Source organism: Eupeodes corollae, chromosome 1 (assembly GCF_945859685.1).
Source record: "Eupeodes corollae chromosome 1, idEupCoro1.1, whole genome shotgun sequence".
Lineage (NCBI taxonomy): Eukaryota > Metazoa > Arthropoda > Insecta > Diptera > Syrphidae > Eupeodes > Eupeodes corollae.
In genome coordinates this window covers 117,376,979-117,393,982 of record NC_079147.1, presented here as the reverse complement: position 1 = coordinate 117,393,982, position 17,004 = coordinate 117,376,979, and the positions used below count along the sequence as shown (strand labels likewise).

Below are 17,004 nucleotides of genomic sequence, written 5' to 3'. Positions count from 1 at the left end.
ATAGAGAGTCACACCTTTTCTGATACATCTGAAAAGGTAATAACCAATACAATTCGCACGATTTACGTATGTACAAATCCAAAATTCTGCGATTAATACAAGCTTTGCAATAAAAGTCTTGTAAATTAGTTTTGATTAACCTTAATAAACATACAAAAAGAGTAGTGTTTTTCAAGTTTGTACTTTAATATCAAAAACATCAACAAAAAATGCCTGGTTTTCATTTGGTTTTCTGCTACGCTTTTAGTTAAAATCACCTAAATCAGTTTTTTAGTTGAACTATTGAAAAGAGAGTTTGTAGCTGAACTGGAAGATTTTGATCCTTCTATAAAATTATTACCATATTTTTTAAAGTCTAAAGTCTAGTTAAGAACCGTTTAAAATTGTAATCACATACATATATTCATGTATTTTTCCAATATTAAAATAGGCTTGTGCGTAAAAGTAAATCAATTAAGCTACTTAATTAATGAATTTGATAGACTTATTTTAATAAATATTCTTTTATTATATAAGAAGGGACTAGGATACGACCCATAACTTCCAATCCACGCCTGTCCGTTAATTTTTCTACAACCTTAGCAAAATAAATATCAATATTTTGTGTAAGATGTAAAAAATTATAGTAAATATCTTTTTTTTGTTCTCAAAATACTTTACTCGAAAACTACTGCTTATCAATTTTTAGTTTCGAAGATTTTCGTGTTTTTTTTTAAGTTGTAAATTGAATTTTTCTAAGAAATATACTAAAATCTACTTTAGTTAATTACCTTTTTAGTCGAAAAACAGTTTATTTCTAATTAAAAAAAATAGATTGGATGTTTCTAAGAACATTATCTTACACTAAAAACATTCATATATTCTCGAAATATTTGAATCAAACATTAATTTTTACCAATTTCGTAAGTAGTATTTTTTGTAGATTTAATTTTTTTGAAAAAAAAATTATTGTTGGTTTTTATAAAAATGGTACTGAATGTTGAAAACAATATTTTCTGTTAAATGAAATTGTTTTTTAATCTTTGCCAAAATATTTGAATCGAAAATCAATTTTTACCAACTTTTAGTAATTTTTGTTGTTAGTTTTTGTAAAAAAAAACTTTAAATTCGATTTATCCCAAAAACATTATTCTTCTTTGCATACAATTAGTTTGGATTTAGAATCATTTTTCGTTCGATGTGACGAATATTTTGTTTCACTTTTTATTTTGGATTTATAAAAAACCTTTTATTGAATTATTATTTTCAATATTATACTAATTTGGTATCATGTCACAATTTATAATATTAAAAGTCGCTAGAGTTATTAGTTCGTTTCTAGAATCAGCTGTCAGCATTGTCACCTTATGCGTCCTAGTGGACGTAAGGTGATTGTATTAACCTATAAACGTTTGATATTTAATTAACTTTTGAAACAGCCTACTTTCACAAAGCCCCAAACTTTTAATATGCGCTAAGAAAGAAAAAAATGGTTTAAGAACCATTTTTAGAGGCAACTTGAACTATTGTAATCGGTCCGGTTAATTCAATTGAAATATTTGACAATTTTTGCCAGGTGGAAACTTTGGTAGAATTGTACTTGCGTTTTGTAAAGCACCAAAACTATCCTAGAAAAAAAGTCAGCTTTTAATTAAAGCGAAAAATAAGTGGCTTTTTCCCGTTCTATTATTTTACCTAATTACAATATATGTATGTATGTATTATGTCGCAGATTGTGAATGTACAAGTATACTAACCTATTTTTATTTTTTTTTTCACTGAAGAAGTCAAATAATTATTGAAAAGCGTTTCACAGTTTTATGCATGCTTTCTTCTGTCTAAAATAATTGTGGTCTATTTTATAAATATATATTTCTTATGCTCAAATATAAATGCATCCATAAATTACATTATTTCGAACATAAATTTTACATTTCAAAATGAACAGTGAATTTGTACGTTAGTTCGAAGCACACAAGTTTGAAAACTTTTGGTGCAGCTGTTTGCAAGTAATATCTTAAAATATAGTCATAGATACTTGCCATGTAGAGAGATTGGAATGTTATCCTCATTAGAAACTTATTGGGTGGCTTTAAATTAGTTTATACTATCCTCTTAACTGCGCGTGGCGGTATTTTATTTTTTGTATCAGTGGACAAAATAGCTCTAAAGTGAAACATTGACAAAAACTAAATTTAAGAACTTCCAACTTTCAAGACTTTACTTTCAGATACGTGTTATAATATGTTTATTTTATTTTCCTAAACAAACTCCTATCAATCCAATCATGTATTATTATTTTATCATCAAAGCTTATCATACTTGAACTTAACATTAGCCGATTAATTTCCAATAATAGTTCTTACTTATTGTATAATGTGGTATGTGTTTTAACTGAACAACTCCTTGGAAACAAAAGCTGATAAAATCTGCATTAAGCATTTGCCTTCAAATATCTGCTCTGTCTTCTGTGTTAAATTAAATAATACAAAGTATTTTTAGCGTCTAAGAGAATACGAATTATTTAAAAAGTAGTGCTACAATTTAAAGTAATCGGTGAGTTTTTTTTGAATACTTGGATTTTTGAAGTTAAATTTAAGCTAACAGGTGTGTTCATAATGCTGACGATTACCTTACTTAAGGTGGCGCTACACTCTTGTGTGAACAACGGCCTCACCCAACAAATTTCTCCATCTAGCTCAGTCCCTAGCTGCGAAAAATAAGAACAAGGTCAGTTAAACATCTTTTGTGATTTTTGAAAGCTCTTTTTCTGACTTAGTGCGTTCTGCTTTATACATTTATTATTGACCAAATAATTGTTTATGTTATTTTGGCATAAACTATAATATATTAATATTTAATTTCAACTTTAATATCAATGAGGATTGTACATATGTATCATGAAAATTAAATCATCGAATTTTCCGTGGGATAGTTTTTTATTTTCATGAGTAGATAATATAATTCAGTTTAAAAACGAATCCCCAATTGGAAAGGGGTATAATAAAAGTTTTTGGAATAGCTTGAAAGCTTTTCTTTTTTTTATTTCCACTAAAAACAAAGTAGTAATAAAGCAGACAAAACTTCTGGAGAAAAATATAAAAGTAAATTTTCTTTTAACTCATTTTAATGGAAAAGAATTGCATTCTATGTGAATGTCGCATGTGCAAGATTTGTAAAATATAAGAATTTCTTTATGAGAAGTGTACCCAAGCACATACGAACAAAAAAAAACATGTAATATTTTGTTTATAAAGTTTATAAAGAAAGTTTCGCAACAGTAGCATTTCGTTTAGACATACTAGGGAGACATGTTCTAAATCATGTCCTAACGATTTCATTGATAAAAAGCTATGTTAAGTTTGATTAATCGGTTAAAAGCTTATGCGTAATCATCTATTTGAAGAGGCTTTATAATATTCGAAATATACAAGACATAGGTATTTGTAAAAAAATTTGTTTTAGAAAAATTAAATGTCATCGCATTTCGAAAGCAAAAGTTTAATATTTTGTACATATAAAACAATGATATTTTTAATCAACAGATATAATTAAAGAGTATAAGAGGTTGTGCAGACAAAAATTATTAAAATCTTTCTATTCGTTTTATGGAGGTACCCTTCTGGAGCAATACAAAAATATTTGTGTCTTATTCAAAGAAGGCAAGTAAAGAAAAAATTTAGATAAAATTTAATAAAAAAACTGTCGCTTTTTTTGAGTGATTAAATTCGAATTTTCGATTTTTGACCACTGTTATTTTTAAATACAAATTTTATTTCCAAGTTTGAACTACATAAGTCGCTCCAATGATTTGGAATTTCGGGCGAAGACAAACAACCAGACAGACAGTGACAGGCGGACGCAATGTTTAATAAAAATCTGGAGTTCGAACTTTTTTATGAATACAATACTTACCATATAGTTCCTATATGTCGCAAGTTAAAAAATTTGAAAGCAATGCACATTTTCAGTCCGTTTTTTACAATCTCTTAATATAAAAATCTTATTTAAATAATTTGTTATCCAAAAGAAAATAAATATTCCAATAAAATATACAAACATTTCTAACGAAAGTACAAAAATAGACCATATGTCAGGAAATATAATTTCGTCATTAAAAATTACTTATATAGTTACAAAAATAGGTTTCCACTCCAACTTTTTAAACTGGATAGATACCTACATTCTTAAAGGACCTTATTCAATAGATATGTTGTTATTTCATATACATATCTTATTTATCAAAGTGCCGTATGTATGTATGTTGATGATTAAAAAGTCTTTCGTTGTCTAAAAACGGAGCAGGTTATCGAATTGGCGTTTGATTGCAAAATGTCAAAATTTAACTTTTTTTTAAATCGTTCACCAATTAACTTTTCTTATAAAATAAACAATATAATTCTATAAATAGTAACCTCTAAAAGGGACCACCAGGATTTATCTCACTCAATTCATAAAAATTCTTTGATCCATATACTTTGAAATGTCTGTTTTAAGCGTATGTTAGATCTACTTTTGAGTATTGTAATACTTTTTGGTGCTCTTCGCATGAAGAAAATTACTAAAATATTAACGAAAAGCTTAATTGGAAGATTTGTTTTCCTATGGAACAAGATGTAAATTATATGGAACCAAGCCTCTCAATATCCGATGAAAGTTCTCTGGTGTTATGTTCATTCGTGAAGTACTGGCAAATCGTTTTGAATGTTCTGATAATTTAGCATTAATTCCAATGTTTCCAATTGCTTTTTAACATTCCATACAACAGAACAAATTATGCAGCCAATTAACCATTGTGTTTTTGAGTAACTAATAGTAACTGCAATATGACCGATTTTTGAATGAGTAGATTTTCATTTAAAAATGTTGGCAATGATTAAAATTATTATTATTTTGCTTTAATAATATATTATTTCTCGTATTAAGTTAACCCTGAAGAATTGTAACTTTGTTACAAGTAGTACCCGTGAAAAAAATACCTCTGGCATAACAGTTCAACGCATTTACCATCAACGTTCAAAATCCACCTACATTTGTCTTCTATCCCAAACTAAGATGGGTGCATTACAAATGGTCAACTCGCTTTAATGAGTAAACGTATATTTTATCTTGCAATTTTTAAATCTCGATAACTTAAAAATTTCTTTTAAAACCAAATTATAAAATAATAATTTAAATTTGAGTTTTTGCCTCACAAAGTTAAAGGTGAACAAAAACATAGAAAGTTTCAGTTCTAAATTGTCGTTAGTACTCTGTTAAGACCAGGTTCTCGTCCCCAATCAAAACGCCCCGAATCACAAACTCGCGTGAACAAAGAAAATCCTACCGTGACATCTCTGCCCTCTCAACACGAAAAATTACTTAACCAACGGACAATATACCAATGCCAACGAATCCTTGGGAAGAGAAAATGGACGAACAACTTCAGAGACAAAGTGAGTTTATTATTTTTTCTCTTGCTAAAAAAAATGGCTGTAAGCGGAACGAACATCAAACACAAAATCGATAAGCGAAATAAAAAATAGCATCCGCGATATAAATAAACCTTTTGGAATCTTCACTTCTAAAATAAACACCCATATGCTTACACTCAGAACCGAGTTCTCGTTATATAAATCCACAATTACTCACGTTTAAAATTAGCTTACCTGTGCTAAAGAGGATTTATCCAAAAAAATACTAACCTCTCACAACTTTAAACTGCTCTTCACACGAGCACCACCGAACTAAACACAATCAAAGCATCAGTGCACTCTCAAGAAGAACAACTCACATGAGAACATAATTTCTATTTTTAACTTACTTTGCCAAACTATTAAATTAACACCACAATAATACCTATTCCCACGAATTCTACAGAAACTGATTATAGACCTATTGCCATATTACTATTTCTTTATAAATTGTTTAAAAGAACCTTACAAAAACAAATAATTCTATACTTTGATTCTTTGAACCTGCTCACACCTCAAAAACCAGGTTTTTGAAAAGGTCAGAGCTGCATAACAGTTTTGTTAAAAGTAACGAAGAACATCCATCTTACCTTGGATAAAGAAACTAGTAGCTCTCCTATCCTATTAGATTTATCTAAGGCATTTGATAACCATTTGGTTTTATGTGCAAAAACTTTTTCAAACTTTTCATTTAACAGGTCGCAAATAGTCGGTTCAACTGATTAATGTTCTCTCTAATCTTCTTCCTACTTCAAGTGCTTTACCACAGGGATAAAAACTGAGTCCGCTTTTATTTTGTCCATATGTTAATGATTTTCCGTCCTTTGTTAAATATTGTACTATTTAAATGTATGCCGACAACGTTCTGTTAGATATAAGTTATCTCCTTGGCCCTTGGGCTTATAGAACACGCTGTGTGTTGTATAAATAAGGTTCAGAATTTCAAGTTGGTCTCAAGATAATAACCTTGTCATCAACCACAAAAAATCAGTTTTCATTGTCATATCAAAAAAATCTGGAAGGTAATACTATCTCGTATGTCACAACGCTAAAAATCTTAGATTAGTTTTTAACCGTACCTTAACTTGGAATAACCATATCAGTTATGTGGTGCGTGTAAAGTATGTCATTCTACGCACCTTATGGGTGGCTCAGTTCTTCACACCATTCAAAGTTCGCATGCTTCTAGCAAAAACTCGGGTCATACCAACCCGTATTTATGGTTATGGAATATTTTCGCACTATGATTCCATAAGCAAAAGAAAACTTAATGTCGTATTCAATAATCTTATCCGTTACATTTTTGGTTTACGCAGATATGATAGAATCTCTAATTTTTTAAAATGTGTTATTAATATGGGCCTTGAAAAATATTTTAAGTCTCGTGCTCTTTCTATGCTCACAAACATTCTCTTGACCAATCAACCTAAAAACCTTAAAGATGTAATAAGTACTGCCTCACTTTAATGCAAACAAAGTAAAGACGCCACTTTATTAGTAAAACGTCTTGGATTCTTGGTTCTTCCCATCACAATTACTTTTTAGTCCTCCGTAAAATCAGAAGCAATGTTAGTCGTGCTTTGGAAGACTTGAAACCTCGAACACTGGCTTCTTGTTTTAAAAGAGTTGATGTTGGCAAGGTTTTGCAATTATCACTGGCAACATAATTCACTGTTAAATTAAGAAGAATGTTCTTCGTGCAATTTTTCCGAGACAATTAAATATCGTTTTTGCCATCGCCAAATATACAGTACAAGCAAAAAACAAACTTTACAACAATATAAAAAGAGCTTATGTTCCTTCAGAGGTTTATCACTGGTCTACGTGATTCTACAGTTCAACCATATGAACAATACTACCGAGTGGTGAAACAAGGCCAACAGCATGTTGAGTAGTGACGTAAAAAGTAGTTACGGGGGTAATAAAATCCAAAAATATTGTAATATTCGGCATGGTCCGACAATTAAAACTTATTCACACTTGCAAATAAAACACAATTTTACTTTATTTAAATTGTCCCAAAATTATTTATTGAACACTTTCAATTTATACTTTTCAAACACAGTCTTTACTAAATTATTACTTTTTAAACACAGTCTTTACTTTATCGCAGTTCACAACCAATAATAATCCCGCTTCGCTTATGAGCGCCTATTTATATACCTCAAATGGGTTCGAGAAACGACTAGGTTGTTCTCGATGCTTAAGGTGGCCATAGACGACGAACATGCTCGCCGAACATGCTCGTGCTCGCCAGATATTCGTCGTGTATGGGCTAGTTCGCGAACGGCTCGTTGTTGGCGAAACATTTCGATTTTCTCGTGTTCGTTGGTTTCAATGTTCGCCGTGTATGGCCATGTTCGCGAGCAAACCTCATTTTTGCTGTAAACTTCGTTGAGTGCACATCAAAAAATAAACACATGGCCACAGCCAGCCGCGATTTTATTGAAGAATTCATCGAATTCATCATAAGAGCAACGACTTGCTCCTTATCGCACATGATGTTTGCTCTTTGAAGATTCGGAACGAAATGAATGTTCGCGAACAGTGTTCGCCGTGTAGGGGGAAATGCAAACGAGCATGTTCGGCGAGCATGTTCGTCGTCTATGGCCACCTTTAGCAAAACTAGTTATCCTCTTAATCACTAGATGTTGCCCCTTCGAGGTTCTTGTATGCGCTGAATGTTCTCGAAGTTAGTTCTCCTCTTAATCACTAGATGTTTCTCGATGCTTAACGAAGCGAGTTCTCCTCTTAATCACTAGATGCTTAACAAAGCGAGTTCTCCTTTTAATCACACAATATCTTTAAAAATTAAATCCAAAGTATAAAGCACAAGTCAACTTCACAAATGTCAATAAACGCTATCAAATGCTTAAAGGTAATCAAAAACCACAGAATTGTATTACCTTTTGTCAACCATCGTTCAAATTATCAGAATATTCACCACTTATTACTGACTTTGTCATCTCATACACGTATTTCTTGTCAGTAATTAGATCATCAAACTGAATTTGTGACAGTTCACTTTCTATGTTTTCACTTTCTATGTTTAACTGTATCTTTTTTTTTATAATTTACAGGCTCTCAAGGGGTTAGGAAAATAGGAAAGGATTTGGGGTGCGCGTTGGTCTTAAATTATTCAATATTTAAATGGAAGAAAAAAACAAAGGTGAGTAAAACATTCCATATTGTTGATTTGCCGTTAAAAAAATATAATCTCTATACTTCATATTACATATGAAATTTAGCTCAAGGGTTTGATAAGCATTGCAATCAGCTAATTCGACACTCCCAATCGCAGGATTGGGAATAGTTTAAGGTTGAACGGCAAGAGACACCATTGAGTTTTTAAAACATCAAGTTCTACACGGTTAATAATTCACCGGTACCGGGTACAGTTGAAGTGGCACTTCCGAAGCAAAAGGATATGAAACAAATATGACGGTACTGTCGTCAGCGAAAAAGTTTAATGGATTAGAAATTGCAGACAAAAGATCTTTTATGAATATAAGGAAGAAAATCGAATTTAAAACAACCTGATGAAAACCAGCAATATTTTATGAATTTCAGACTAAAAACCATTCAGAATAATTGGTGTTGAACGATTATAAAGGTAGTTTTTTTTCGATAAGTGGATGTTCAAAGTGTCGTTTTGGCAGCGTTTAAAAATACCTCTTCAGAACAATAGGAGATAGATACAATTGGAAACAGCGAATTTGTGTATGGCAAGGTCTCTTAGTACTCTTGCAACTGCACAAGTGTCAAAATAGATTCTTCAAATAAAATCATCTACGAAATCTGATACGAAAAATGTCAACATAACCTCACGAATGTTTTTTTTTATAATAAACACACACTCAAGGGGATATTACTACCCTTATAACGCAGAGGCACAGTGTGAGCACTAGGAAGAGGAGAGGGGATTTAAAAGGAGATGTATACACATTGGTTTTGAATTCCTGAATATTGCAATGACTAGGAAAGACAGAGTGTGGTAAGGCATTCCCCATTCGCGTAGTACGGAGAACGAATCTCTGTATTTGACAGTACGGCCGAAGTTGGGTTCGAGGGTATACTGATGAGCATTCCTAGAACCGCGAGTATTACGGTTGAACTGTTTAAGGGAAGGAATGCAACTATCTATTTCACTAGAGCATAAGCCGTTAAAATAACGGTAAAAAAGGGTCAGACAAGAGACCTTACGGCGAGGTTCAAGCAAAGTAAATGAACTTATGATGATATTATCATCTATCAATTTAAATGCTCTACGTTTAATACTATCCAAGAGGCTTAAGTAAGTTGCAGGAGCACCAACCCAGAGATGGGAGTTATACTAAAGCTTTGGACGTATGTAAGTCTTGTAGATAATAGCCAGATCAGAAGGGGTGAAATATTTCTTGCATCACCTAAGGAAACCCAAAAACCTTGATCATTCCACACATATGTGGTGAAACACATACCAAGAATATCGAGGTATTCAGTCTCATTGATGCAAGTGCCATCCATGGATAATGGCAAAGGGGGTATATCACGCTTTAACGATACAAGACAGCATTGGGTTTTCGAAGCATTAAATTCCACGTGGTTTTTTAATCCCCATTGAACAATGCTGTTTAGGTCGGAATTTAATGAGCTTATCATATTTTGTCGATGCAGTTCCACATCCGAAGAAGAGGGATGTGAATCTGAAAACGAATATGAAAAGCTAAGAGTACTATCGTCAGCAAAACAATGTATTGGATTAGATGTTGCAGACAGGAGATCATTAATAAAAATGAGAAAGGGTGTTGGAGATAAAACAGAGCCCTGGGGCACACTAGCATTTATTTTATGGTTTTCAGACTTGAATCCATCCAATATTACTTATATTGAACGATCCGAAAGGTAATTACTAATCCAATGAAGCAGGGATTCATGAAAACCAAAAGCACGCATTTTCGATAAGAGAGCCTGATGCCAAACCCTATCAAATGCTATTGAAATATCTAGTGCAATAATCTTACTTTCTCCAAAAAAATGTAAAGATTTGCCCCACTGTTCGGTGAGATGAACCATGAGATCACCAGTGGACCTATTGCTACGAAAGCCGTATTGCCGGTCATTAAGGAGCTTTCGATCTTCAAGATATTTCTTGAGCTGATAATTAATCATGACCTTGGAAAGAAGGAACGTAAGTGGAATCGGTCGGTAGTTAGAGGGTGAGGAAGATTCGCCTTTTTTGGGAATAGGCTGGACAAATGCCGTTTTCCATCCGCTCCTAACGAGACCTGAGGAGTAAGACAGATGAAAAAGCTTACGTAGTGGTTTTGCCAGCGTTGAAGAACACCTCTTCAGAACAATAGCAGGGATACCATCTTGACCAGCGGATTTATGTGTGTTTAGATCTCTTAGGACTCTTGCCACAGTACGAGTGCGAAAAAAGATTGGTCCCATAGAATCACTTACTCGCTCAAGTACAGGCGGAGTCATGACAATCACTGGCAGCGTAGAATTGGCGGCGAACTGCCTAGCAAAGAGATTAGCTTTCTCAAAAGAGCCTACAAAAGGAGTGTCATTGACAACGAGCGTGGGCGAAGAAGAGGAAGAATTCCTCATGTTTTTTACAAATGACCAAAAATTTTTACTGCCTTTTGGACATTGCAGTATTTTTTGCCGTAACTTTTGGTCATGTAAAAATTTGGTCCGTCGAATATGGGCGTTGCAGGCCTTCCTGGCTTGTTTGAACTTTTTCCGGCTTTCCTCAGTACGGTTGGCTTTATAGCAACGGAAACTTACCTCTTTGGCCCTAATAACCTCTTTACAGCTCGCATCGAACCATGCGTTTTCCTTGGGTCTGATACTTTTAACCCTGTTCGGTATAAAAGTTTTTATTCCCAGGAGAATTAAACTTGTGATCATATCAGAGCTGGCGTCAACGTCACTATAGGAGGAAACATAGTGACCAGTTAGAAAGATCCTGAAGTAATTATTGAGTTGGCTTTCTCGTATTGCCAAACGGTTCTCTTAGCAGCTCTTTCTTTAACTGAACAGTTTTGACACGAGAAATTTGCTGATATAACACAATGGTCAGATGTGCCTAGAGGAGACAGTGTACTTATCAGGGTCAGAGGTAAGAAACAAGTCAAGAGTGTTTTCTGCTCGACCTTCAACGTCCAATATTCGGGTGGGCTCGTTGACTAGCTGAGTTAGGTGGATTTTCTTGAATGTTGCAATTACAATTATCTTAAGCTGAACTTTTCCAAGAGGAAAATATTAACCACAACGGGATCACCATATCTTTTTATTAATGATTATAATGTCCATAATGTTAATCTATTAAGATTAAATATATAATATCAAGGATATTTGTGTGCATTTTGATAAAATTTGGTTTTTGATCGCAAGTTGACAACGTTGTCTCAAACGGAAATTCTATGCTAGGCTTTTGTAAAACGGAATGCGAAGGATTTTAAAGATGCGTATCTGTACATTAAAGAACTTAATTATGTCTTCAGTATTATAAAACCTTGATCATTGGTATGTTGTTTGGTGTCCTTTCTATGTGAATATTATAATAAGAAAAGAAAGAAAGCAAACAAAATATTAACTAGGTATGCGTTGAAAAAGCTTAATGGGAATGGGGATGTACCAGAAAAATACAAAGAAAAATGTACGCTTCATGATTTAAAACCACTTTATTGTCACAGAAAACTTCAGTTTATTTTATTTGTTTAATTGCGTATCTTATTCTAAATTGCTGCCAACCCGTGTCATTTGAAATACTCGTATATATGAACTTTTTATATTCCATCTCATAGAACTAACTATGGGTTTAATGAAATTTTAGGTTTCCTATTTGAATGTTGATAATGTCTAAGAAATCTTATATTTTCTCTCACAAATACAATTTTTTAGATAACCTTGTTTGGATTTGAATCAATCATAATAATAAGTTTTATCTTAATTTCAGAAATATGAAGACATCCGTTGCGGATAAGTTGGAGTAACTTTTGAACTCGAATGGATTTTTCTGAAGAACGCATTATCGATACCACTCTAGCATGGTTTTCTCCAATAAATGAATCCAGAACTGTTTTAACAAGTTTTTCTGAAACAACAAAAAGAAATGAATCCTTGAATATTTTGACATCAATCGGCTTATTACCATGGCAGAAGAGTGTTATCGTATCGATTTTTATGCTCCTTGTCTTGGTTACGGTAATTGGGAACACATTGGTAATTTTATCAGTTTTAACAACAAGGAGGTTAAGAACAGTAACAAATTGCTATGTAATGAACTTAGCTGTTACTGACTGGCTAGTGGGAACATTTGTAATGCCACCATCTATTTTGCAATACATTTTTGGTGAGTTAATATTTTGGTTTGCTATTTTCTACACTGCAGCTTTATATAAAAGAGTTAAAGCATTACTATCAGGGAGCTTTACTAGATGGATTTCTTGTATCTAGTTTTTTTTAGTTGAAAATATTTGAATTGACAAAAATATATTAATAACAGGATACGGCAATGATAAAAACAAACAAGAAAATTATATCATAAAACAGAAAAGAACAAGAAAATTACCAATTTTGCAAGAGCGCAAGGGAAAGAACCTTTACTGATTTTCAGTAAGTCATCGACTAATTATACATGGTGCCCCTGATAAATGGTTTCAATTATCTTTTCTACATGAATGGTCAAATCTAACTTTTCTATACCGTATTTAACCGGTTTTTGAGTTTTTTTTTGGTAACTTCCTTCGAAAATGAAAGAAAGACCGTTGTTTTAATTTATATATATATTTTGTATATACACCAATGATTCTTTGTTAACCCTTAAGTAACTTAAAAATCTGGAATCATCTGTAATATTTATCCTTAAACGGACGCAAACAGTATAAAAGCAATGTTGCCCCATTACAAATTCTAAATGCTTGGGTTATAACGCCAAGTTTTGGAATGCATTTAAAAAGGCTGGGACTCGGCCACGCTGATAACTTCCCATCTCTATCCTTCAGCCGATTTTTCTTAAGATTAAACAATAAATTATTATCAATATCTTCTGTGAGATACCAAATTTGAAGTGAATATATTCTTTGTTCTCATAATACTTGAATGGAAAACCATTTCTTTCCAGTTTTTTGTAGGTTTTCTTATTTTTTTTAATAGAGATGTCACTTGAATTTTTCTAAAAATATATTTTGCTTATGATTAAATAAGTTTGACTTCAATATCTTCTTTTGTTCCCGCCATTTTTAGTCGAAAACTATTTTTTAACAATTTTAGTAGTAATTTTTGATTTTATACTAGTATCTCATGACAACAACAAAATTTAGAAAAAAATATATCATTTTTCATTTCACATGATATCGAGAATCGATACCACTTTACCAATTTTGTGTACTATTTTTTATTGGATTTTTATACAAATTCAAGATAATGTTGAAAACAACATTGTTTATAAGATGAAAATAACTTGTTTTCCTTTTCTTTCTTCTTCTTCTTCTTATTTAACGAACTTTTAATAAAAATTGTTACCTTAAGATTTGTCGAATTGAAATAAATTAAAATTTCGAGGTTCCTAAGATCTAAATTAAGAAATTTTGGGGAAGGGCCTGCGTGTGCGTAAGTACGTTTTTACGTACGTTCAATCAAGATACTATTAAAAGTTGTAAGTCACTGGGCCCTAGTTTTCAATATACTGTTGCGCCACCTAATTTATTAATTTATTATATAACGTGACGTTATATCCAATAAGTATGATTTTGAAAAAGTACCAACTAACGGTTCTTAACAAAAATAAAAACCTAACCATTTTTCTTCTGCAATACCTAGACAACAATTAAAGATATTGCCTTCAAACTAATTCTTTCTTACAAAAACATTTATAATATGCTTTTCGAAAAATTAAAAATCTAAAAAAATAAGGAAGAACATACTTCAAAAAATTGTTAAAAACTGATGTTCAATTCGAATATTTTAACCATAGATTAAAATATTGATTTAAAAATTATTTCAATTTTTGCAAAAAAAATTATTAACGTAACACTGCTTAAAATGATAAAAAATTGGGTGTCGACTAATAATTTCGGGAAAAATAAGAGATACCTACTGAAATCAAACTTTTTAGCATAATATTTTTGCTAGCTTTCAGCTATTTTTAGAGAAGACTTACTTTATTTAGTTTCTACTTTATATTGCATATTTTACGTGCATTATTGTAACAAAAAATATTATATTTTCTATCATCCTTTCAATATAACCTTGATAAATTCCTGACCGTAGTAATTTCTTTTTAGGTGGATGGAAGTTCAGCATGTTACTTTGTAACATTTGGATATCCCTTGATGTCTTATTATGTACCGCTTCAATTTTAAGTCTATGTGCTATAAGTCTAGATAGGTAATATTATATAGTTAAATTGTAACATAATGATTGGTTATTTTGTTTTGTTCATTTTGTTAAGGTACCTTGCAGTCATTCAACCACTCAAATATTCCAAAAGAAGAAGATCAAAAAGACTAGCTTTACTCATGATATTAGTGGTTTGGGTAGTTGCCTTCCTGATAACATGTCCCCCATTATTTGGATGGTAAAACAGAATAATATTTGGATTTTATAATTAAGTGTAAGAAAAAATATTATTAAGGTACAAACTGGATAGTACAAAATCTGACTTTGAATGTCGATATAACCAAAACAAAGGCTATGTTGTTTTTTCCGCAATAGGGTCTTTTTTCATACCTTTGGGTGTAATGCTTTATGTTTACCTAAGAATCGGTTTCGTTTTAACTTCCCGTCAACAAAGAATGGTTCGCGCTGCTGTAAGTGTATCTAATTAAAAGTCTGTTTGATTTTGTATTAATTTTATAATGGTTTGTATTTTTTTTTAAATTTAATTGCAGGTTTCTGAAAAATCTAAAGTAAATGATGAACAAAAAACTTTTGTCCTAGAAAACGACCAAAGCCAACATAATAATCCAGTGAACTCTTCGCTTAACCCTTCCAAGCCGTGCAACAAAGAAAAAACAATATCTTCTGAACGCAATTCAGTTTATGAGCTCGTGCAATTTAACAGGCTTTTCACAGCAAAGAGATGTCCCTCCATCGATTGCGGTAACAACAACTTACAACCTTTCTATTTGACGTGTTTTGCAGAAAACTTAAAATTTCTTTCAGAATCTTGCTCATCAAAATTGATAGGTTATGAAGGGAGTAGAAATATACATCCTCATCGAAAATCTCACAATTCTTCATTACGTGTTCCTATGAGAATATCAACTAGCAGAAAAGAATCGAAAACTACTAAAACCTTAACGACGGTGATGGGTGGATTTATTGCATGCTGGTTTCCATTTTTTTGTTATTATTTAATAAAACCATTTCTTCCAGCTTGGGCTAACTATGAAGGACTTATGATTGTCTTTACATGGGTTGGATGGATAAATTGCGCAATCAATCCATTCATTTATGCTTCGTACAATCCAGATTTTCGTTCTGCTTTCTGGCGTTTAACTTTTCAAAACATAGTTTAAAAGCGATCTCAGAATCAAACTTCATTTGAAAGCAGAATTATTCATATGTCTTCATTTAATTAATATTGTATAAACTATGTATGTATGGATTTTATTTTGTATTTTATTCACATACTTTGATGTATATCTGCTATGAACTATGTGATGAAACAGTCATCTAATATATTATGTTATTTCTCTCTTATCATGAATAAAGGCAATCACTACTTTGTTAGCATTTTACAAGCTCGTTTCATAACTCCATTACTTAATAAATTTCATTAGGAACCAAAATGAAATAATAATAATTTAATTTGTCCTTTTTTCTAAGAACCAACATAAGGCCACAAATTTTTTTCATACAAAGATGTCTCATCCCCATACAAAAAATTACCGAAGAAATTTAATTATCGAAGAAGAATTGAGAGCGACAAATTATAAAGTTTGAACGAATTGAGTGAAGCGAAAATGTAGGAACTGAAAAATGAAAATCTTTTCAATAAATTACTCCTACCTACTCATAAAAATGTACAATTGCTTATATCTCTTCTACTCTCAGGCTATTTAGATTGCTGCACTCCCTTTTCTTGACTTGTTTACCATGTGATTGCGTGGAAGGGTTTTGAAATCGCAGAAGCAGTTAATTTAAAGCGGTTTTAATATATAATTTAACCTAGCAATTTTAATTGCATATAAAATAAATAAATTAGGTGGCGCAACAGTCCGTAAAGAACCAGGGTCTAGTGACTTACAACTCTCAACCATTCCTGTGTGCAAGTACTGTTGTCAGGGATGGAGGGGACCTACAGTTTATATGCCGAATCCGAACAACTAATTTGAGAAAGCACTTTTTCATGACAAGAGTTACTCTTGGAGAATTTGTCAATTCCTCGCAAGAGGCAGTACCCGTGAATAAACACTTTAGGTGGCACAGGCAGGGATCGACCCCAAGACCTCTCGCATGAAGGTCCAACGCACTTCTAGAACATTTATTTACTAGGGGAATTCACGATCTAGTGCATTTAGTCTGGGAATTGCATTTGAGTGTAAATGTATGCACAACATAGGGAACGCCCGAA

General features: G+C 32.1%; 1 protein-coding gene across 6 annotated transcripts; it reads left to right on the top strand.

Moving 5' to 3' along the window:
- Positions 1 to 2,061: 2,061 nt before the first annotated feature.
- LOC129940258 (5-hydroxytryptamine receptor 1D) lies at positions 2,062 to 16,165 on the top strand. 6 transcript variants are annotated; one of them, XM_056048542.1, is made up of 9 exons: positions 2,062 to 2,535; positions 8,513 to 8,601; positions 12,382 to 12,777; positions 14,711 to 14,813; positions 14,878 to 15,003; positions 15,061 to 15,235; positions 15,317 to 15,527; positions 15,591 to 15,740; positions 15,804 to 16,165. In XM_056048542.1, the coding sequence occupies exons 3-9, from the start codon at positions 12,432 to 12,434 to the stop codon at positions 15,944 to 15,946; spliced, it is 1,254 nt and encodes a 417-aa protein (XP_055904517.1). In that variant the 5' UTR covers positions 2,062 to 2,535; positions 8,513 to 8,601; positions 12,382 to 12,431; the 3' UTR covers positions 15,947 to 16,165. The 6 variants fall into 6 exon arrangements, with proteins under 6 accessions (XP_055904517.1, XP_055904515.1, XP_055904513.1 ...); XM_056048540.1 differs by adding an exon at positions 5,179 to 5,414 and having other exon boundaries at positions 15,591 to 16,165; XM_056048538.1 differs by adding an exon at positions 2,622 to 2,709 and having other exon boundaries at positions 15,591 to 16,165.
- Positions 16,166 to 17,004: the final 839 nt, after the last annotated feature.

Excerpts from the sequence above, each read along its gene's own strand:
- LOC129940258 (XM_056048537.1), top strand. The coding sequence starts at position 12,432 with ATGGATTTTTCTGAAGAACGCATTATCGATACCACTCTAGCATGGTTT. Across the intron at positions 12,778-14,710 it reads TATTTTGCAATACATTTTTG|GTGGATGGAAGTTCAGCATG; the intron begins GTGAGTTAATAT and ends ATTTCTTTTTAG. Across the intron at positions 14,814-14,877 it reads TGTGCTATAAGTCTAGATAG|GTACCTTGCAGTCATTCAAC; the intron begins GTAATATTATAT and ends CATTTTGTTAAG.